The 23,747-nt window shown below is 39.4% G+C and overlaps 1 protein-coding gene across 1 annotated transcript; it reads right to left on the bottom strand.

Moving 5' to 3' along the window:
* Positions 1–5,866: 5,866 nt before the first annotated feature.
* Positions 5,867–8,476, bottom strand: myl13 (myosin, light chain 13). The gene is made up of 5 exons (XM_076097843.1): positions 8,369–8,476; positions 6,957–6,984; positions 6,446–6,595; positions 6,075–6,248; positions 5,867–5,973 (listed from the first exon to the last, which is right to left on the bottom strand). Exons 1-5 carry the CDS (start codon positions 8,474–8,476, stop codon positions 5,867–5,869), a joined length of 567 nt encoding a protein of 188 aa, XP_075953958.1.
* Between the last annotated feature and the right edge of the window lie 15,271 nt (positions 8,477–23,747).

Below are 23,747 nucleotides of genomic sequence, written 5' to 3'. Positions count from 1 at the left end.
TCTGCATTTCGGATCGTCTGCCCTGAGCTCTTTTGTGTGGATACTGAACTGCATTTCATCAGTCATTACCTCGGCTGAAAATACAGGACTGAGGCCACCGCTACAGTCTTCAAAATGCTTCATGTATTATGCTATGATGAGGTGTTTCCATGCATTCATTTTGAAAACCCAAAAAAACACAACTAAGTTAAGATTGATTAGGTAATGCGTGTTTCTGAAAACTTTAGGAATTGTTGCTTTAAGAATGGATGATCTCTTCCACAATACAGATATTTTTTTAAAGCACCCTGTCAATTTAAGAAATAGAAAGCTCACTGCCGGTATTGCTCGGCCTGTGAAGACAGCTGAAAAATGTCTTCTGTGGCTCTTGAGGAGCTTTGTCTGATATATATATATATCACAAATTATGAGACCCCTTTAGTTTTTATTTCATGTTTGAAACTTAAAATGTAAATGCTAAAATCGCTTAATTTAATGTTTTTCACTCATTAAATGATGAAAAAAAAAAAAGTTTTGAAATAACCAGTACTCTTCTTTGAGCTGGTCGCCTGGCGCTATGGGGCTGTGTAGCAGTTTTTCAGTGACAGAGACTGGGGAACAGGTCAGTGTTAAGGGAAAGTTAAATAGAGCCAAGCACAGAGATGCCATTAACGCCTGGTCCAAAGCACTCACCTCAAACTGCACCAATGGTTCACCTTCCAACAAGACTATGACCTTAAGCACACGGCAAAGGAATCGCAGGAGTGGCAGACTTAAATTCGAATTGAACCTCTCTAGAGAGACCTGACAATGTACTGTTTCGAGGCAAATGGCAAACTTGAACCCGTGTAATAAAGTAGAGCTTTATTCAGTTCAAAAACTGGCAGGGTTCAAAACCAAAAGATCCGGCACACAATTGTGACGAGGCACAGGCAGGGGAATCCAAACTTCAGGCTGAAGGTCCAAACAGGCAGGTGAGAAAAATCTGGTAATCAGAATGCTGGAAAGCTATGAGATGCACGTTAGACAATCTGGTAGAGTGAGTGAAACTGGTGCCGAGGGCCTAATGAGGGAATGAGATGCAGGTGAGGTGAATTCTTCTGCAGAGGATCTGAAATGACATGAGATGAGATGAGACGTAAAATGTCTGGTGGTCTCCATCCAACCTGACAGAGCGTGAGAGGATACTCAAGAACAGTGTTGACAGATCAGATAGCCCATTTCAATAAAAAACAGCCCAAATCTTAACCCTGTCAGAAATCTGTAAAAACATGCAATAGAAAACACATCATAAGCCTCGTATGCGTAAAAGAACCAACGATAAATTAGCTAGATAAATAGGCTATCACTACCCAAAAAGGGTGCAGTCGGACAACCGAATACACAATTTCCCATGTCAATGATGACGTGACGGTATTGTGTTTCAACACTATGCTAAATGTCGACTAAAGCAGCCCATATACCAGCCCAGTGGTTTTCCCAGCACAACTTAATTAGAAGTAACCAAGAGCAGAAACAAGCCCAATTGTGACAACACTGCTCTCAAACACTGTAATTGCTGCAGAAAGTATATCAAAGTGCTGAGTTCAGGGTCTGAATATAAGTCAATGTGTTCTTTCAGGGTTTTTTTTAATTTTATAAACATTTGCAAACATTTCTAAACTCCTGTTTTTGCTTCGTCATTATGGGGTTAAGCATGATGGAGGCTACTGTGTTTTTGAGAACTTTAAATACAGCTAAATATTTTGCAGGTCTGTGCCTCAACATAATCCTGTCTCTGTGCTCCGCAGGCAGGGCCTTCGATCTCGTGGGTTGATTTTTGGTTTGATAACATTGATCAGCTGTGAGACCTTATATAGAGAGGTGTGTGCCTTTCCAAATCATGTCCCATCAACTGAAGTTACCACAGGTGGACTTTAATCAAGGTGTGGAAACGTCTCAAACGTGATCAAGATAAATGGGAGGCACCTGGGCTGTTTTTCAAGTCTCACAGTAAATGATCTTGTGTCAAAAGAAATTTAGATCCTCTTTTTGTTTTGCCATGATGTGGTATTGAGTGTAGATTGATGATGGTGTAAATTCCAACTGTTTTAGCATAAGGCTGCAACATAAAACTATTTAAAAATCCTAAATAATTTCTGAATGCACTGCATAGAGCAATAAACTATCTTGTAGAGCAGCCAGCGTGCAGGGCAATAGGCGGGATCTTAGAAATACTGTATTTTTCATAATTTATTTGTTCAACTGTTCCAAAACACTTTTTTGATGGGATTATTTCCCTAAATTAATTAGGAAGTAATACAATTTTCAGAGCTTGACCCAAAGACCGAAAGTCAATTTAAAGGCAATGCAATAGGTGGAGGACCCCTTTAATTGCTAATTATTTTCTTGTGACTAAATTGAAAAGTAGGTTTAAGCTTCTATTGTGCAGTTCCATTGCAGCACCACAACCTTTACATTTACAATAGAGATTACATTTGAAAGTTGAGTGATGGAAACGATCACATCCTGATTCATATTGTTTTGAACATTCTTTTGACCATAACATTACTGGAACAAGAGACCGAGACCCATTGGTTACATCAAAGCAACTAATAAGCACCTGTTGCCAACCAATTATTCACTAATGGGAAACACAACTATGGATTAAATGATTAGGCTTGTTTTATGGCTGTGACACTGAAGCTGAATAACATACTATAGTTCTAACCTTTGGCTTATAAAATGCACAATGAATACTGAATCCGTCTAATTTATTCACATTAAACAAGGTTGTTAAATGAGAACATTATATTTCCGCTCTGGGGGGCAGAAGTTGAGCACAGAAAAAGTGTACTTTAACAAGAACAAAATTGCTCACATGAGAGAAGTGATTCCATTACGATACCAACCGCTTTACTGAATTACTCAGGCTGTGCAGTTGAGATGAAACTCCCCAGCAAATTTAAACTGGTGCTATCCTGGAGGTCCAGTGGGAAATCGGCTATGCACAAATAATTGCTAAATGTATAGCCCGACGCTCAGGCTGGAAGAGGGAAGTAGACAAAGATTATGTTGAGTGATTTCAGGTCAGCAGACCGAAGAAGGAGAAGTGCTTGAAAAGTTGTTAAGAATGGTTTGGGTGGATTTGTTTACAAATTTGTTCATCTATTGGGCTAGTCATTACAAGACCTTATACATTTATTGTCTACACGTTGTATGCCCCCCCCCCATTGTATGCCCTGGCCTGCGTTAGCCTGGCGGCTGGTGTGATCCCATCTAGTATGACTTGTAGTCATAAAATTAAACTGCAGTCATGAGTGATTGTTGATGGCTATATGCAAATTATGCTTGGCTGATGTTTGTGCAGGTTGGACAGGGCAAATGTGGAGTGAGACGTGATTGTGCTTTGAGGAGTCGGGGAAGGCCTTGAAAAATGGGCCCATACTCTGTACATATGGCCTTGATTGTCGCAGCGTGAATTGACACACAAAAAGCAAAAAAATAAAAAATGGTGTGATTCGAGGCTGGACACTCAGCACTCAGCTGACACTTCACTCACTGAGTGTCAGGGTGTGTGAGAGTCACATCCACCAGGTGACTTCTGCGTTCACTGAGGAACTTTTAACTTCAGTTAGGTGTGTGTTAATCTGTGTCATGCTGTGACTGCAGAGCCTTTCGGCTTTGATTCTGTGCTAGTGTCTGATTTATTTCCTCTGGTTATTTCTATTAAGAACATAATCATATAATTTACCCTCCCTCTACCCAATACAATTACTTTTACTTGAGTATAATATTCTAGTACTCTTTCCAACCCAACTACCAGCCTATTGCAGAGAAACTGATGTTTCATGATACAACTCGTGCATGAAACACCAAACTACTGTGGACAAAAGGTTTAAGCAGCAGTGTAACAGCACACAATTAATTATTAGTTCGGTGAGAAGGTTGTGTTATTTCACTTTAATTAAACATGTGGGTTTGAAAGAAGGACAGAAATAAAGAAGGGTTACTCAACCACCAGAAGTCAGTGAATGTGTGTTTTGCATTTTTTGAGAGGAAGAGCATCTGTCAGTTTAGTTAATTATGAGTCGTTGATGTGTGTTCATCAATGAATGTAACTGTGGCATTGATTGAATCAAATGGAGATTTGAATATAAATGACGTTCCATTTTAGGGCACAGTGGGATGGTTGGGTTGTGAAAGATGAACTTCAGAGGTTTATAACGCTTTTATTTGTATGGTGAAAACAGGAATGGAGCTTTATATCGGTACTGAAGGAGAGGAAAACAACAATCAAGCTTTCGGGGTTCATTTAGCAAAGGAATGGCATGTTGGTTTTTTCCTCACAATGTCTGCTAAATCCCTATATTTAGAAAGAAGAAGAAATAATTGTAACAATAGTTCCCCCTGCTGGTTAAAGAAATGAATTACCACTACATTTTTCCTTTAGATGGTTCCATTAATTCAATCTCTATACAGATATACACACATATATTGTTTTATTTTTCTACTCTGGGTGTTTTTTACTCACCAATATTTTATGTTTTGCCATATTCTACCCTGGTCCTTGATCTTGGAATCTTGATCTGTCTTCATTATAAAAATATGTGATGTTCATGTTGAACTGTGGGTGTGAGTTTATACATTGAATACAGAAAGTTAGACATTTGAGATCTTAATTCAATACCAAAGTTTTGTCTCGCACTGATTTGTTATTTCTTGTAACAGAAATATATATGTATATATATATATATATATATATATATATATATAATAATATTCTGTATAATATAATGTGTGTATATATATATATATATACATACACGTGTGTGTGTGTGTGTGTGTGTGTGTGTGTGTGTGTGTGTTACTGCAATTTACCTCTTTCCTGATCAAAGTAGTGTCTAAAGAAAATTATTTCCATGGGATAACCACAGACATCTTTTTTTTCTTGTTTCTTCCTTTAATTTAATCTTTAATTAGGTAAACTCTTTATTTTGCCCATTTCTTTTCATTTTTATTTTTCAGTGACATGAAAATAAGTGTTGTCTAGTGTACACCACATTGGAAAGATATTTGAGAAAATAAAATCCTGCAAAAGAAAAAGTTTTAGTTTCTGCACAGTGTCAGCTGCCAGAGTTTTTCAGCATCAAAAGCCATTTTTTACAATAGACTTTTTGACTTGTCATACTTTAGTAGGAAAAGCGCAGGTGAAATTGACAACATAAATGGTGGCTCAGCCTCATTTCCCATAAAGTGCCCTGTAAGCTTTTCCAGCGAGCCAGCATGCACAATACCAGAGCCTCTCCTACTGGTTTGCAGCAATCATTGATGCCATTAAATACACCTGTGCTTCTGTCCGCCGTGAAAAAAGGTGTTTTGTGCATGCTGGCTCACTGTCACTCTCCCTGATACACCTGAATAGAGCAAAGCCAATCTTAGTGTTATAAGTAACACCTGTGCTTTTCTTATAACGACTAGTCGAAATGTCTGCTATGCCTGACAAAGGTCCATGATGGATGGATGTTTTTCTATTGAACTCAGTACTGACAGCGCGCTGGAGTCCCAAGTGAAATAACCTGCATACAACTCTCTCTTTGTGGAGCAGTTTTGAATTGTAGTTTTGAAAAAGAGACCACCATCATAATGAATTCATTTATTTACCATGATCTACAATATGAACAGGGGTAAGGTGCAATATGTGCACAGCATCAACATAGGACAGCCTTAGAAAAACAAGGTGAAATATTGATGAGTTATAGATCCATGATGCGATGCATGGAAATACACAAGAAACAAGATCTTCTGTGGTGACGGAGAAACAAACTCATAACTCACTCCTATTGATTTCATGCAGAGGGATGTAGCACTAGAATGACAATGAGGTTGAAATATGCTTGAACCCTTTTTAAGATGCCAAAATGTGTTTCACAAAAGCTTCATAATTTATGCATCCATTAGCATCCTCCTGGTTTTGCATCAGCTGATCCACCTCGTCCTCCCTTAACTTCTCACCTATAGTTCATAAAGAGGAAACAAGAGGACCGTCAGCTCAGTTAGCACCCTTATAATGACGGCTTTATAAAATCGGTTTGCAGTAAAACCGCTCAACTCACCCAGTGTCGCCAGAACGTGCCTGATCTCTGCACCCATGACTGTGCCGTTCCCCTCCTTGTCAAATACCCTCAGACCCTCCACAAAGTCCTCAAATGTGCCACGGCTCTTGGCTTTGCAAATGTGTTGGTGCAAAGGCAGAAACTGGTTAAAGTCAAGCATCTTGGTCTGCATGTCTGTGGGGGAAAACAAAAAAAAGTGATTTTACCAAAGAAAAGAAAAACTGCACAGGCTTCAGTCATGACCAATGCTGCACTTTATTTGAACCTTTCTCTGTATCCCCCAGATGCTGCCTGTGAAACCAGAGTATACACCAATCTGACTGTAGACAACAGGGAGATCACTCAGCATACTGATGGTGCATACAACCCACCTTCAGGCTTGGGCTTTCCAAGGACATACATCATCTCTGTGTTGGTAGGATTCTGGCCCAAAGCCCTGATCAGATCACCACACTGGGCATAAGTGATTTTCATTTCATTGGCTGGTGTCCTGTCAAACAGCTGAAAAGAATCTTTGAAGTCTGTGAAAAAAAATCAAATAATAAAAAAAACATGTTATTCTGTTCATTGTGATCCAAGAGTTCATGCAGAATCTTTGAGGAGAGGCCTTGAAGATGCTTCAAAGTAATGATGTATGAAAGCATCCCTCGGATAAAAGGCTCCTCCGCTGAAGACGAAGCCGGTAATGGTCAACTCCTCCGGTGTCACACTCTGCCGTGATTCACATGTGCCTTCATCTCATTTCAAATGGATCAACTTGGAAATGTTTACTTTAAAATAATCCCCCTCGTCAGCTGTTGCTGAGCATTTCTCACACACTAATGGACGGCTTGATCCCACAAACCACAATCCGTTTATAAATAGCTGGCAGTCCATCCTTACCCTCAATTTGCTCGGGGGTGAATTCCAGCTGAAAAGAGAGGAAGCAAATAAAGCGGTCAGATCCTGCTGGTCATTCGGGAATGAGTGCAGTTCACAAGGCAAATGAATTAAAAACCGGAGAACAAACTGTGAAGCGTTGCCCTTCGCCTTGCCTCCACCTCTATCATGCTAATCCAACAGATCGAGTTACAGTTCTGATCACAGTGCATTGTTCATCAGTGACCTTGCGTCGGACAACCCCTCCCCACAGCCTGTCTGCTACTGTCAGCCTCATTTGAGGTCTATTTTTAGTCGCAACATGGGGCAGGGATTGTTTGATACTGTAAACACAAACGGTATCTGAACTACAATCTAAACCAGGTCAAGAAATCAAAACCTGATGATTATGTCACATGCAGTTTTGATGCACTAAATCTGAACACGTGCTGCTGATTCATCAACCACTTGTCGTTAGCAACATGAAGGTGGTTCAAAACTTGAACTAAAACTTTATTTTCATGGTGTAACAGACGCTTTTTTTAGAGCAATGGGATGTAGCGTCATAATGTAGCGTCTGTTGTACAATATATTTTGTAATACAGTCTTTAAAAAACAACTATCTGTATGACAATTCAGCGATGAGTCTTAAAAAGAAATCCCTGTTCTGAACACCCATGACAAATGATGACTATTTATACTGTATATTCTGTCTGATGTTGGGATATCTGACAACATCCACAAGGCTTTGTAAAAATGTTATCCGAGCACTTATCTAAGCCAGTTTAAAGACAGGCGGTGATGGATGTAATTATCTCTGTTTTTCTTCCTCCCGGTTTTTCCACCCCTTTGCCCTCAGAGGAATGGTGCGGGTGGTCCGCTATTCACAGACATAATGAAAATCATATTTTGTGGTTTTAACCGCGCCTCCTCATTGTAACATGGCGGCTCCCTCAACCAGGGAAACATTTATCCTTTGAAGGGGCCATGTCAGCAGAAGATCTTTCCATGATGTCTGGTATCGGAGAGTTTGCCTCTGATTCTCCCCCCAAACAAGAAGTCACAGCTTCTTTAACTACACAATTTACTATGCATGTTTGAAAAAGATAGGAAATAATTATAAATATTAAATTGCCAGCATAATCATAGCCCATTCAAATGGCTCTCTTGGTTTGCTTGCACTGCCAATATTGGGTCACATGGGGTCTCTGGTGCTCTTTAAACTCCAGTGGAAAAATCAGTGACCATTTTCTTTGTGCGTCTCTTCATGAGTAATTATCTTAAAATAGATAAATCATAAATACTATGATAACAATACAAAATATTTACATTTTAAGTTTCTTTTCCAGTGTGAGTAATCATTGGCCATTTAAAAGATTAAAATAGTCTTCAGTTTCTCTGCATTGCTTAATATTGCTGTTTTTCTTTTGTTTTACCGTCACTGTTGCAGGGTCAAACTCCGGGGTCTTAGGGCGCTCTGGCTCTGGGGGTTTGGGAGGTGCTGCTGCGGCAGGTTTCGGCTCTTCCTTCTTCTTTGGGGCCATCGTAAAAAGATCTCAGGAGACAACTTGGAGGACCGACACAGCACAGGGATCCAGCACACTGCGGTCAGGTCCCTTTATCCGCTGTCCACAGGTGTCATGTCCTCCACCCCCCCTAGAGTACAATACCCAACCACACTGCCAACAATAGGGGGAGGACTATAAAAGGATATGCATTTGTGCTTCTATTTAAGACAAAGGTTGTTGTTGCGGGTGTCCATCATCAGCATACTGATGATGTAAAACTATATCAGCTGAAATCCCACATGGGACCTTGTGTTAATCAGGCTATTTCTATCAATACGATTGAGCCCTTTGTGTAACCTTCCTTATCTTGGACTGTTGAACGTGCTCAGTGAAGTGTGAGGGTTATTAGCGCGAAGGGGACGGAAACAATCATTACTGTACAAGATGGGAGTGAAGTTCTATAAATTGCAAAGCCACAATGCTGTCTGGTGGGAAGTGGGAGCTGTAATTCCCAGCAATTATCCTTGATTATTATTGAAAATTGCAGTCAATGACACAGCAGTGTTCACTGTGCACATACTTTGCCAGCACACGTGTTTATGATGATCATTTGTCTGGTCTGATCAGAGGGATTTGCGGAGCTTTAAACTCAAATCTGACGGCCCAGAATAGGATTCACGGAACGTTTGCCACCGTCTGATCTTGGACTTTTCGAGTGTCGTTACCGTTATGTGAACAAGCCTCTCGTAAAGCGGAGTGCCAATAACATAGAAGTCAAGAAAGTAATCTAGAATAACACTAAGTGCCACTTTGAGAAGCTGCCGTTCACACTTGAATGGAGATAAGCTTTGTAGTCAAAATGTCAGCGAGGGTGGAGTATTTGATGTTTGCATTAAATGTTCATTCAAAGGCCTTCTTAAAAACCTTCTCTTTCCAATGACATGTGTTACACTGCGTCCATATTGTAACCTGTCTATCCAAAGAACTACTACATGAACGCTATTTCTATCTCGCATGCCTCCAGCAGCAGATTTCTCCGGTCACAGGACAATCGAGGCAATAGAGCATTCTGTGTTTATGCTTAATATGGGACAGCTGTCCTGCTGATTCTGGGTTTGCACCTACAGTGCCTTCTTTTGAAATCATTTTAATACATTTTTGTTTCAGTGGTGTGCATTTACGTGTGTTGTCTGCATCATTAGCTGCTTATGTGTGCTTCACAAGAAAACATGAACTCAATATTTTTGCAATTAAAATCCCCTAAAGAAAGTCCGAGCATGTGAGAATAACATTGGTCAGCTCATTTAAATTTCATCACAGCAGCACTGAAGTCATAAATACCCTTAAATAACCATAAAAAAACATGATTACCATAATTATGAGGGCTGATTCATTTAGTGAGATTTACTCATTAAAATATTGTTTACTCTCTCAGTTAGTTTAGTCTCTCAGTTATTCAGTATTCAGCTGTTATCTACTGTTGAAAAGGACGTTTTCTACTGTGAGCCGTTGCTCCTATCTATTTTGATAGTGTATCTATTGACATATGGAGGATGAGATATGACCCATCCATAAGTAAACGAGGAAAAGAAGAGAAAACTATTTCTCCTGCAACTTCAAAGGCTTTTTTTCCACAAATATGTTTTTCAATTTATTGATAGATCAATTGTTCCCCCTCTGGGCTTATCTATAATCACACTTCATTACATCCCTCTTTGCACTACAAATATGTTAATGACTTCTGACATCTCCTGTTCATAAAGAAAAGCAAGGACATATACGTAAGTCAATATGAATTTTTAATGAGCTGTGAGATCGCCTTTGCTCTGCAGCGAGAGGTAGAAAAAAAAACAATATTGTGGGAAGCTGAACAGAATAATTTCCTGTGGTGATGATAATCCAGTTGGTGTGTATGATTTAAACACAATCTACAAACTTCAATCAAACACACATTATTATGAACTAACTGGAGGAGAATGAATTGAAATAATTTGGGATGATATCAGAGATACTACGGGCTTTGGACCAAGAAGGTAACACACATTAGCATCACCTGTCAGCTGCTATTGTGCATTAGGATTGTTGCCGACAGAGAGACTTTTTGATATATTGCAGGTTAATATTGCTCACTGAAAATACACTAAACCATAATGTGAGGTCCTTTTTAAATATAACTAAGACAATCGCACTCATAAAATAATCAGGCTGCCTCTCTTGCTCTCGCTCACTGTGGCCTGGTCCGCTGGAGTTGGGCCATCGGAGCGTAAAACAATCCCCAGATCAGTGCATGCTGGAGAAATAATAAGTCATGGCTGCAGTTTGTTCCTCATTATTTTCAAATAGCACATGACTGAAGTGGTCAGTGTCTGGCTGGAGCTAACCTATGGAGAGACACAGACGGAAACTGTGTTTGTCAGGGTGATTTATAAACGGATCCAGCCCTACATAGCTCAGCGGCAACCCCCCCCCCCATTTCAGATCCCACCAGGTGATTGCCATTGACAGGCTGCGGCAACAATTCACGACGTGACCGACCGCATACTGTCAAGCTCTTAAAGCATCTAAGACATGTCCAATTTGCTATTTTGGAGTTACTCTGTTAATCGGACAGATATGTACACTGGAAAGGCTCCATTCTGTGTACAATGCCAATTGTTACATGGATCCACCAGATGACCTTCAGTGCAGCTGTAGCCTTTGTGGTACAACCAATCAACAGCCTGGATATAATTACCCCGGAAAAGTGGTAGTGCAATTCAGATATGTCACTTAAAAGACAAAAAAAGAGTGGTTGTAGGGGATTGCCTTTTACAACCGTTTATTTCTAGGGACCGGTCTAAAGACCACTTTTTGAAGGTCCCGTCTTGGAATAGACTGCATTGTTTTGTCTTGTTTCAGTCTCAGACACACTGCAGTGATATCAATAAATTGCCTGTGCAGTATTTATTAACATGGTTACTGTGATTGCTCATGGGAAACAAAGGCAAATTAAACTCTGCAATACCTTTTTGATTATTTTATCAAGACATTTCTTTAAATACACTTGACACACACAGACATATACAGTATGCATGCAATGAAAGGGGTGAATAGGGACACGTCATTTGTTTTCTGTGGGTGTTTTTATGGGAATGTGAAACTTTCAGATCAATTTGAGGAGTGCCTACGGTCTGCATGTTCCACATCTGAAGTGTGTCATGCAGTGTGGGACTCACCCTGCCTTTGTCTTGGTCTAGACTTGGTCTCGGTTTAGGTGGACTTGCATACAACACTGCTCCTAGTTTTATTTATTAGAATGTATCAACTGTCACACTATGTGAGTAGGTACATTACTGTCGATGTAAACAAAGTTAAAATTAGCATTCATTAGTTGAATGCCATTCCGATATTTTATTAATATGATATCTTGCAATGCTTTTTGTGTTTGTTGAGTTATGTTTAAGTTATGGACCCAAACTCATTATTTTGTGTGTTTCTCAGTTAGTCAATATCAAAATACAGGCTTGCGTCCTGTTATTTACAAAACCTTATTATTACGGATGAAAATACATGTTAATCAGTTTGGAAGCGGTTTCAACCTTGTGGCAACCCTTCTATTTACATTTTGTTTGCTTTAAAGTGCAGTATTAAGTTGTGCAGGGGTAGTTTACATTGACACTCAAACTCAAACTCCCTTAGGGCTCTTGTATTACTTCTCTGAGGAGCTGTGGCAACACTGCTCCACATCATCATTTACCAGCACTCAGGACATAGTGTGTCCAAGCCAATGCTAAAACTAATAAGGTGGTTAATACACCAGCTGTGTTCCTGGTAGATGTGACGTGTTCATTATCAACTCCACAAGGCAGTCAGTGAAGTGAGCAAGCATTTAATTAAACTGTCCCCTGTCCAGCTAGGACCTGATGAGGTATCCAGTTAAGTGTGCAGTGCCAGCCTGTACAGGCTTCACTCCAACATTGACTCTGTTGCCATGTTGTTTGGCAGAATTTCTTATTTAGTGAAGATAAATACTGTTTTTTGCGACCCGCAGCTGGATTTCCGTTAAAACATGTTTCACTTCAAACATTTTAGCCTTAATAAACAACATTTATGCTCTTCTTGTTTGTGTGTGTGTGTGTGTGTGTTTGTGAATATGTGTGTTGCAAAGATGCAACAAACAATTTAATGAAGTTTTAACTATTCTTGCTCCATTCTTTCACAATCAAATAAACATGTCTAACATCAGCATGTATGTAGTTCATGCATGAAAGGTAAAACTCTGAAAGGTAGTTTGGAAGAAGTGTGGTTTATTCAGGGACAGGATGTCAGTCTGAAGGCTTAAGTTATATGTTGTCAACATCTATGCCAGCAGCTGAACCACAGCACCCTCCTTTGGTCACAGGGTAACTAGCTATCGCTATCAAAAGTAAGCCTTTTAAATCCTCAATTTCATTCAGGTTATTGTTTTCCTCATCTCATCTTTTCATTCTGGATGTTTTACCTCAATTATATTGAGTTTGCACACACAAACAATGGGGTCTTTTTGTACAATTGCATGCTGAGCCCCTCCGAGTAGCATCACTGAATCATCCTGACATTCCTAAAATAACCTTGTGTAAAAGTATCCTCCCGTTAGGTAGATGACATCAAAACCCCACTCTCGCTGTTCTCTGTGTTATCACCTACCAGTATATACCCAGTCCCCTAATGAGAAGTCATGAGCAGATGGATGGAAAGATGTATTGACGTGTAATAATCCTCGTGGGAGCCTTCATCTGAAGTCTGCAGTGGGCAGCTTCTCTCCAGCACACAGTGACCACCACACGCCAGAACGCCCTTGCTGCTAGGCGACTGCGCCAACTGACTGGGATAAGTGCTCGTTCACATACAATTGCATTTTCTGTTATGATCTTTGCACACCGAGCTACAAATGAGCCCCTCATCGCAGCTGTTCTTCGCTGCCTCAACCCCAATGCTGCTGTTCGTTATTGATCAATTAATTTACCTATTGTTCTCGGTCCACATTATATTTGTCTACGAGTCTCTACGATAGCCACATGTGCCCCTTTAGTGTCATCATTTGCATTTGGCTGTGAAATGTTATGATTCTGATGGTGACGTTACCTAAAACTTTAAATGTCTAAGTATTATAATGGTTAAGTTTGGCCATGCATAAAAACATATAGTATCTCAATTCATTCCATAAAAAATTGAAATCTCTGTTCAGTTTGCATGCATTGTGGTTTTCTTTGATAACCGGCTGACATCCTTGTTTCAGTATTGTTACTTCCGCCAGGAGGATCATGTAATCGGTCTCGTTTGTGTGTGCGTCCGTGAATGAGTGAGTGTGCACCTTTGTGTCTGACCAAGGCTAATATCCCATTCTGCTGCAGCAAACTGCATAATGCCCAGTTATGGTTGCATGCTCTAGGACCTCTCATGGTTGCGGTCACTCACACTTTCTCAAAACACCTTTTATAGCCTGTTTGTACTGCCTTTGACTCCTCACTCACTACTCTTAACCTGCCCCCAGCCGGCCGCTATTGATAACACAGCTGAGTGCATCACCGACCGCCAGCGAGACAGTGGGGGGAAAAAACGTTTGCTCACTTTTAGTGCTTTGGACAGTGTAATTGGCTGATCTTCTAACAGCTAACTGTTGTACCTCGCTGCAACTCAGCCAGCAAGCATGCAGCTTGGTGAGTTTAATTTTGGTTTTGGCAAGATTGTATTAAACGCCTTACATATCATATCATATCATCATACCAGCTTATTTTATTCTACCACTGCTATCTTATTGCAAAACACTTTGTTTACTTAGGAATTTGTTGACACCATTGGAAATTGTTGACAGTCAAACATTACAACACATTTTGTACTTGACGTGTTTGCGACTGCTCCATGTTTTCACATTTACTGTATTTCTGTTTAACTGTAATTGTGAATTTCAGAACAATTATTTCAAGGTCCACAGTAAATGTTGCGTAAAGTTTTTGCTTTGCAAGCACCGCTTTTTTTTTTTTTTTAAGTTGATGTGACATTTAGTGACTAAATGTAAGGAAACAATGTCTGGCTTTAAAACCCCTCGTGTAAAAACAACCACTATTAGTGTTTGTCTCAATTCCAGGTCACAGTAAACTGTCAGACACTTGTGGATGTTATACTGATTCCCCAGTTGTGTGTAAATGTCAGTCGTAACCATTAGTTACCACAAGATCATTTATCTTTCTGAGCCATATGTTTGATCAAAGTTGCCTCAATAGCTATAGACATGGAGGCCTAACAGAATGAGGTCTGTCATGATAAAGGTGTCGACCTTGGTGGCTTGTATGTGTAACTCATGTTCAGGGTGTCAAGGACGGATTTTTCCTTGTTCCTTTACTCTATTTCTGTGGTAAACCTTTGGTAAACCTGAGTGGTGGAGCTGTCAAAACAATAAGAGTTGCTTCAGAGAAAATGAGCTGACCCAAATCCAACTGGAAATAGCTTCCTCTGGAGGATTTCACCAATTGTTTTTTTAAAAATGGAAGAGAATTGGTTTATATTTAATGTGACGTTCATTGTCTTCGAACCACGACTACAGTAAATGGCATGTAAAGCTCTCACATAAAAATTAAATGTGTCTTTGTCAGGCTTGTGAAAAGGTGAAAATGTGAGTGGAAAAGTTAAATAAATGTTCATAAGGAAATCTAAATATAAGTATGAATAGAAATCTTCATGCATATTAAACCATAAGTATAGTACAAAAAAAGGTTCAAAGCTGAAAACCATCATGTTTCCAAAACATACTGTACATGTGCTGTACATGTGCTATGAATTTATGTGGGTTTTTACATGACATTTAGGAAATGCGTCACGCAGATATAGGGTTTCAGTGTACCCGATTCCTATGTTATTGTAGATATTTAGGGTACATTGTATTGCTTCATCCTTTGCAAGTTAATATGTCAAGCGAACATAAATGTATTGTGTGTTTGCTGGCTAATCTGATTTTGGAAAGCTTTAAAAAAAAAAAAACAGAGATGCACCAGAGAAAGCCCATTGGCAGAGATTGACAGTAACATACAGTGACAAGCCAGTTGATGGTTCAGGAACAAATCTACAGCAAAAAGATATGAACGAGTGCGACGATAAGATAAAGAACCTAATTTTCTGTCAGCATAATATTCGATACAGCTATCCAGCTCTTTCTAAGGAAATTATACCATCATCTTGGCTGCCACAAATAGCTCATTAAATGAACACCTCTTAAACCCCTGGAGATGCTTAGAATTTGTCCTTTGTTATTAAGCTCTCATCTGTTTTGCCGCCTTCAATAGATGGCATTTGCCAAGCAGTTTGGATATTATTAATGCCAGATGGATGGCAAGATTATGATGATAAATACGATGGAGAATTGCTGCAGGAGGGGGTCACAAGGTGAAACATGAACATTTCCATAACCTGAGAAAATAACCCTAACCATGGATAGCATGGAGATACAGTTACTGGCTTAAAAGGGACATTGACCCTTTCAGAGAGAACATTTCAAAATAAAAGCTTATACTTTATTTATTTAATTTGATAGACCCTGACAGATAGGAAGTGCAGCGGAGATTATGCATATGTCATGAACACAGTGTCCTCTGTTAATCTTCTGCAGATTACAGTATTTTGAGTTTCCCCCATGGAGAAGCACTGGGTGCAATCTTTCTGCATGGTTGATGAGGGAATATATGGTCACAGGTTTAAGACAGATTTTAATATTGTACATTGCCTCTCACCCCAGGAATAACCTAATCCTGATGAGAAAGGGGCCTGGGCTAAATAAGGTTAATGATGATATTGTTACATTAATAACATTACCTCGGAAAGATGCATGCACAGAGTTGAAAAAGGGAAGGAAGAAAGGAAAATATATTTATATTCTGAGTACTCTACAAACAAATGTCCATGCACAAGTTTGTGAGGTAGGTATTGAATATTTTTTGATTTACTGAGCAAAGAAACACAGCATCAGATTGACATCAAGCACATATTAAGGAGCTGTGGACCCCTAATTTATCCCATTCTAAGTTTCTCTTTTCAAGCACAAATGTATTTAGTAATATAAAGCTTAAACTACATTTTAATTCCAGGGCCATGGAGCTCGGTGGTCCCAGTTATTTTAATCTATAATAATCCTCGACGGTTCATACAATATCATCAACCAAATATGCAATCAATTCAATTAATTAGAGTGCCACATGGTGAACATGGAGTCTTCAGGCCCCCTTCGTGTCTGGAGCAGTTGCCTGCTTTTCCCTGTTGGTAATCCAGAATAAATCATTGACTGAGTCACTGTAGAACAAACTGTAGTTTGACAAGGAAACGTACATCAAAGATCAAGTTATTAGATTTGTTTCCTCAGCTTTTAACTACATCTCATGTTCTTCCCAATGTACATGGAGTGTGTCCACTGAGGAAGACCATGAGGACAAAAGGTGGAAAGTGGTTCTTGAGTCCACAGGAGTTATAGTTGACAACAACATTGATAAACACTTTTACCTGCTTACAACTACATTATAGTGCTATTAAACATTTATCACATGTTCACATACTGCTTATGCTTGCTAAATAGGGATACTATTAATATTGAAGTGCACATTGGGTGAACATAAAGCAGATTATGTAATAAGTGCAAGCGAATAAAAAATGTATTTGTGTCATATCATATGATGACACTGTCAACAACATGAGATTCCACATGAAGATAAATTGCACTTTTACAGTTGCTTTGTGCCAAATCTGGACTCTCAGTGTGGCAGCAACATATGGCATTGAATGACTCAGCTGCTGAAACATAACTTTCTCCGTTTGATAATGCATATGTCCACAACGGCCCTCCGTCACTGCGTGTCAACGGTGAAAGCTTGCACACCACAGCTCTTTTTTAGGGTGTCTTTGTTGGCTGCTCCGTGTGTGCCGTGCTACAAACAGCAGAGCCTGTGAGGCGATTACTGAATTACGCAATTATACTGCTATCATAGCTGCAGCCCTGCATGGTTTAATAGATGGAATGTTTCACTGTTTTCCACAGTTAACTGCTCCTTCACTACTGAGACCACACATGCATAAAACTGTACTGTATCCTCATTTGTTAGAGTAAAATAGAGCTAGATTAAGCATTGTTTTTGCACAATGCTATTTTAACATTGTATCATCAATCTCTGCAGAATTATTGAAGCGCTTGTTTCAGGGTTGTGTTTTATATTCAAACTGTCTGATCTTTAACAACTCAAAAAAACATTTACTATTGTTTTATTGACTTGATACTTCACAACTGTGTGTTTGTATTTCACATGCTCTATATCTGTGATTGCCATTGACAGTACTTTTTATGCTGTACTTAGTGGTGGAAGAAATATTCAGAGCCTTTACTTTAATAAAAGTATCAATACAACAATGTTATGATACAGCATTACAAGTAAAAGTCCGGAATTTAAATTCCTACTTAAGCAAAAGCACATTAACATTATCTGCAAAATATCAAAAAGTAAAAGTACTGGTTCTGCAGTAAGTTATTATTATATTTATTATATTGAGCTAAAATGAAACTAACACTTTTCAGAAATTATAAGATATTATTGAGATAATTTTAAAATAAATTTTCATTGTGATCAACAACTCACATATGTTGTATCAGTGTCAGGTGTGGTTTGTATTCCTTTTTACTGACAACACATTTCATTACTAACATTCTTTATTTTTTTTATTTTATTCTCATTTAAATTATCACAGATGTAGCGCTCTGTTCCCTAAGTACGAGCCTCATGGAAAGAGTGCAGATAAAAGAAACACAGCACCCATACTTCCCCAGTCATTTTCTGTTAAAATGTTCTGTTGAAATATAGCATACACATTTCTTTAATAAATGCTGTAACATACACAGTGTGACCCTATTAGCGACAGAGCAAAAATAAATGCCTGTTATTACTGCAGGGGGACCAATGAAACATCTGTTACTTTTGCTAGACAGACAATGAATCCTGACACCTAAAGGTGACTTGCTGAAATACTGAAAACTCTATCATGGCAAATTCAGGATGTATTAAAGTACTAAATAATCTGTCAAATGATCATGACTATGACATGGAACAATAAACACAACTTGTCATTCAAAGGGGAATTTACTTTCCAGGTAAAACGCTGCGACAGTACCCACACAGATTTTTGTGGTTCTGTTCAGTGTTCCATGCTGTTTTTGCTGACGTAGGCTCGGAGAGAACCGCCGCGTTACTTCCCTATAGCTTGTTATAACAACTGCATATAAGTTACTTCAATTTAACAGTTAACTTTCACATAGAGAAAACGCACTGTGAAAAGCTTAAAGTTCTAAGACAAAAACACGGACAACAACCAGATTAGACAAAACCGTAGTTGTGACCTGTCAATCACAAGGTAGCCACGCCCTAAAGCATACCCTTCTTTATCATCTATTTTACTCTAAACAGGATCATGATTTTCTAAATGAACATCATGCTGTTTTGAAGAAGACTAGAACTAGCGACTGAGACCAAAATCTCATGTTTACTAAATCAAGTGAGAAGTAGGGTCTTTTTCTCCAATGTGACTCCTTTTTGCAACCAGATGAGTCGCCCCCTGCTGGCTGTTAGAAAGAATAAGGCACTTCTTGCATTGGCTTCACTTTGCAGACTTGGAGGTTGCGGCCTAGTCTGAACCCTAAACAAGTCCTTTGAAGGTCTGTCCCAAAGTGAGGATTGGCCAAAATGTCCTCACTTTCCAAAATGTCCTCACTTTGAAGGTCTAAAACTGTGATTGATCCTCACAAAGATAGCTGTGCAAGTACACACACACACACTTGCACACATTTGTGTGATTCCCCACACAGGTGCATGAAAAAACTCATTTGTCTGTGAGTACACATTTATTCATGAATGAACAACAATAAATGATTATTACCCATAAAGAGCAAGGTCAGTGGCACCTCAGTAATGATAAGGAAGTAAGGCCAATGTAAACTAAGAGGTCACTAACAGAACTGTCAAAGAAATATATGTAAATATGAGAAATGCAGATTCTTTACTGCCATGAGACTGTTCACACACTTCAACACTGTATGCCAAACAATCCACTGTTTCATTTAAAAACTTGAAAAATGTGTTACTCTTGGAGCCTTAATGTAAATTACAGTAAAGCAGCAGTTGTTGCCTGAGATAATCTTCTGCATTATGTCTCGGTAATCCAATCCTACTAGATGCAACTTTTGAGAGACTGCAGGGGGAAAAAGTGGTTTGGCAAATGCCCTGCGATCTGTTGAATGTGGAGTTTGTTTGAGGGGTGAGAAAATATGTCATTTCGGAGTCGTGGTTTATTCCAACGTAAGAGAGTGCGAACCAATGAGAGGCTGTTACGCTCCACCCTACCTGCCTCCTTTCCGCCCCCCCTTTTCCATCCACATACTCACTACTGAACGCGACCTGCCGCTTGCCACATCTGGAGACGCTTCCCGACACGAGAAACTTCAACTTTTGCGTTTATTTTGCGCAGAAACAATCAGGCGTTTGCGAACTGTCAATCCGTCAGGGTGAATTTTGCTTTTCTCGTGATAGTAAGTAGACATTCTTTCAGCCAAGTTGGCGTTTCTCTCTTACTCTGAGCGGTTTTTTTTTCCTCTTTTTTTTTTTACATCACCATTGGTAAACAGAGCCCGTTTGGGAGTTTCATACATCCAGTTTGCTGTGCAACTGCCACGCTAGATCGTGTTATAGTTGAACGCGGTTTCTGGAAATAACATGACACATTTCAATGTTGTGTTTTCATGAGTAAAAAACAAGGAAAGGGATGCGCAGCGCAGCGGTGCGTTAAATTAGTTGATTTAACGCAAATTAAGCCAACAAATCTATGAAAAGTTTGTAGCCTAATTTGCTCTGTCACAATATTATTTTGTTGTATTATTAAATGCTAGAATTAAACCCTGCTGTACGATAGTACATGAGTGCGTTGATGCTGACATGAGTCAGGCGGGATCAAAGTGTGAAATTCAACAGCGCCTGATGATGGAGTGACACATTTCGGGTTTATGTGTCCAACGCTGATCTAACATTTTGGAAGAGAGAACTGGAATAAGCCATAAAGCGCACGGCTCCATACTGAAGTGTTTAAGTTAGTCTGAGGGGAAATTTAAAAGACCTAAAAATACAGCGTTGGTTTCTTCCCTACAAAGACCCATTTGAACTTCCCACCGCAGAGCGAGAGCGACATGAATAGTTCTGACATGTGGATGTAATTTCAGAAGAGGAAAAAAGACAGATGCAGAGAAATAAAGAGAGCGGGTTGAGCCTGAGCATATAGATTATAGGAAATTAAATCGAGGGCAGAGCGAGGCGATTACAGAGTTATGATTTCACAAGCAGCCACAAACACAGAGCAGCCAGATGGAGTGAAAAAACACAATTTGCTCCACTTTGAAGAGAGTCAAATAGATTAAACAATTTCATCTGAGCATCACCAGTGTCTGTTTGAGCCCCGCAAGGACCCTTGGAGGCAGAGTTGCCTCAGGTCAATTATGGGATCCGCTCTGCTCCTCCACAATCTGGACTTTCTTCTCATCTCACTACTGAGTGGCTTATTTCTGGTAAGTCTTTTTTTTGTTTTTCATCCATGTAATAACCGACATGTTAATTTAATGTTGCATTTGTGAACTGTGAACCAGTGGAGCCTTCTCTGTGCACACATCACTGACAGCTTGTCCGAGAGCAGCTGTTATTGCAACTGTTCATAAGTGTTTCACATAAGGAGATGTTGGGGATCATTTGTAATCAGACAAAACGTGCATGTTGGTCATATCTACAAAATTCACTCTCAGCTTTTACATTTCTATAACATCTGTGCATCTCTTGGAAAAGATTAAGGTAATGTGTTTGAGTTTAGTAAAGGGAAGGTGTTGACCTCCAGAATAAAAGACTGACAGAAATCAAAAGCTCTGAACTCACATCACCCTCACACCTTTAATATCTCTGTGCTGAACATCACTCTTGTGGCATTAAAGCCAGTGAATGCAGGCTTAATTGTGCGAGCTTTAATTTTTCGACAAGACACTCGTATTGACATATTGGACTGGGTGAACAGGGTTGTGCTCAAGCTGCTGTGATTGGTGATTACACTCTTGTTCCATTAAATGCATCTTCTCGCAGTTACAACAACACAGTGTTTGTGTAAAGCAGCTCCCGGTAACCTAGTTCCTGTAATAGGCAAGGCATTTACTACGGGTTTCAAGCTCTCACCTGACTGAACACAAGCAATTTTTGCAGTCAGAATGTAAATATTTCATTCAGAACTCTTAGCGCCTGAACAATTTCACATCACTTTTGCCCGACATTGTGATTTATAATTGCGCTCTCAAATATTGCCATAGCTGTATCCAGAGGGACTGCTGCCCACACACACACACATACATACACACACACACACACACACACACACACATATACACGCACACACACACACACACACACACACTGTACAGGCAGAGCAGCGCACCAAGTTGGTTCTGTGTGTTTTGGCTGAGGCTGTTGTGCATTCAACAGGCAGTTCGCCCAGGCTCTGAGGTACAGTGCATTTTCCCAGTGATGTGGTCCATCACTGTACCGCAGTGGACCTCGAGGCTCATTGGTTCAGATGGCAGAGGAAAACAATTATAACATTGCTGTGTATTTATAGCTAATTCAACATTCAGTCGTTAAAAGGTTCTGTCTGTGCGTGGTGTTTACCCGTTTTTTAACTTTGGTGTTTGCTTAGTCGTCTTCTCCACAAAAAAGTAAATTTTTTTCCAAACTGTGACCAAACTGAAAGCCAAAGCTGACAGTGGAAAGTGTGTGTCTCTGTTTCAAGCAATAATACATTTTAAATTGAGTTGTCAAACTACAGGACTCTGACATTTTCCAGAGACTCTGCATAGAAATGATGATATCAAGGTATCGTAGATACAAATATTTAGGGATGCACGATCCAACTTTTTCAGTCCCGATAACTGGGCTTTGGGTACCGATCTGATACAAGTGTTAAATGAATAAGATGTATCATTGTGTGGACGTGGGGTCGTTCTCTTATGTGTAAAGCAACATCAGGCTTGAGTAAAACATTGCTTACTTAACGTTATAAAACATGTAACAAATAAATACATATATAAATGTACTGAATAGATATGTATTATTAAAACAATAAATCGTGCACCAGCAACTTGGTAAAACAATTGTAACCCTTTTTAATGCAGCAACAATTTGGTCAAAAGTTAAACAGGGATTCAAAATTCAGTATATAATGTAGAAAGCATATGAACATAAAATTCAATTTAATAGAATCCATATCTGATATCTGTATCATTGCATCCCTGCAAATATTCACCAACAAGTCGAGGTGGTTGGATCCATACGTGGTATCCAACATTTTTTATCTGAACGATACACGAACAAATAGAGAATCTCTCCATTGTGCTGCAGTGACACCGTGCAGACAAAGCCCTACCTCACAGAGCCTTCGCTCAGTGTGAATGGCTGCCTCACTTACTCAGTTATTACATTTATTAAGCGGAAGCACTGCTTCCAGGAACCTTTGTGAGCATTTAATGTCTCCCTCATGACTGTGTTTTCCTCCGTGATGACTTGCATGTGTCTGGATTCTCACTGGATGGACTAGAGCTGTATCGGTGTCTGTCTAATATCCAAGCATTATGTCTGCACTGGGAAGCCTGTTATGTTTTGTAGTGCACGAGTCAGTTTAGTCTATTTTACTAGACGTGGAAAACATTTGTTGTTGACGACTTTATCCAGAACTTTTTTTTTGCAGCGAAACAGCGGCTTCTCAGTGTGGTTGAAATGTCTCGATTAAGTAGTTTAATGTCTGTTGTGTTGGACCTGAATACTTAAAACCACAAGATGACGATTGTAGTCTACAGTTTCATCAAAATGTAACATAAAATCATTTTTTATAGTAACTCACTTCTACCTCGAGTTCATCATTAAAAGCCTTTTCAGTTGATGGTCTGAAAAAAACACATACCGCCCCTTGGAATAAAGTTTCAGAGCAGTGCTATCCATCTCAAATTACCCTCGATGGAATTTCATAACTGAGATTAGACTGCGGGGTAATCTCATCTCTGTCTCTGGTAATTAGGGGCAGCAGATTACTTCTCACTAATTCATTTGAACTGCTGGTGCATTTGTGAAACAGGCTTTAATATTAAAATTATTTTTTGCATGTCCTGTTAACTGATCTCTAGTATGACGTATTATATATTTTTTCCCGCTTTTATCCAAGTTTATATGAGTGTATCTGAAGGAGCATGAAA

Source organism: Anarhichas minor, unplaced genomic scaffold (genome assembly GCF_050575085.1).
Source record: "Anarhichas minor isolate MPS153535 unplaced genomic scaffold, ASM5057508v1 ptg000024l, whole genome shotgun sequence".
Taxonomy (NCBI): Eukaryota; Metazoa; Chordata; class Actinopteri; order Perciformes; family Anarhichadidae; genus Anarhichas; species Anarhichas minor.
This window is presented reverse-complemented; position numbering and strand designations above follow the sequence as displayed.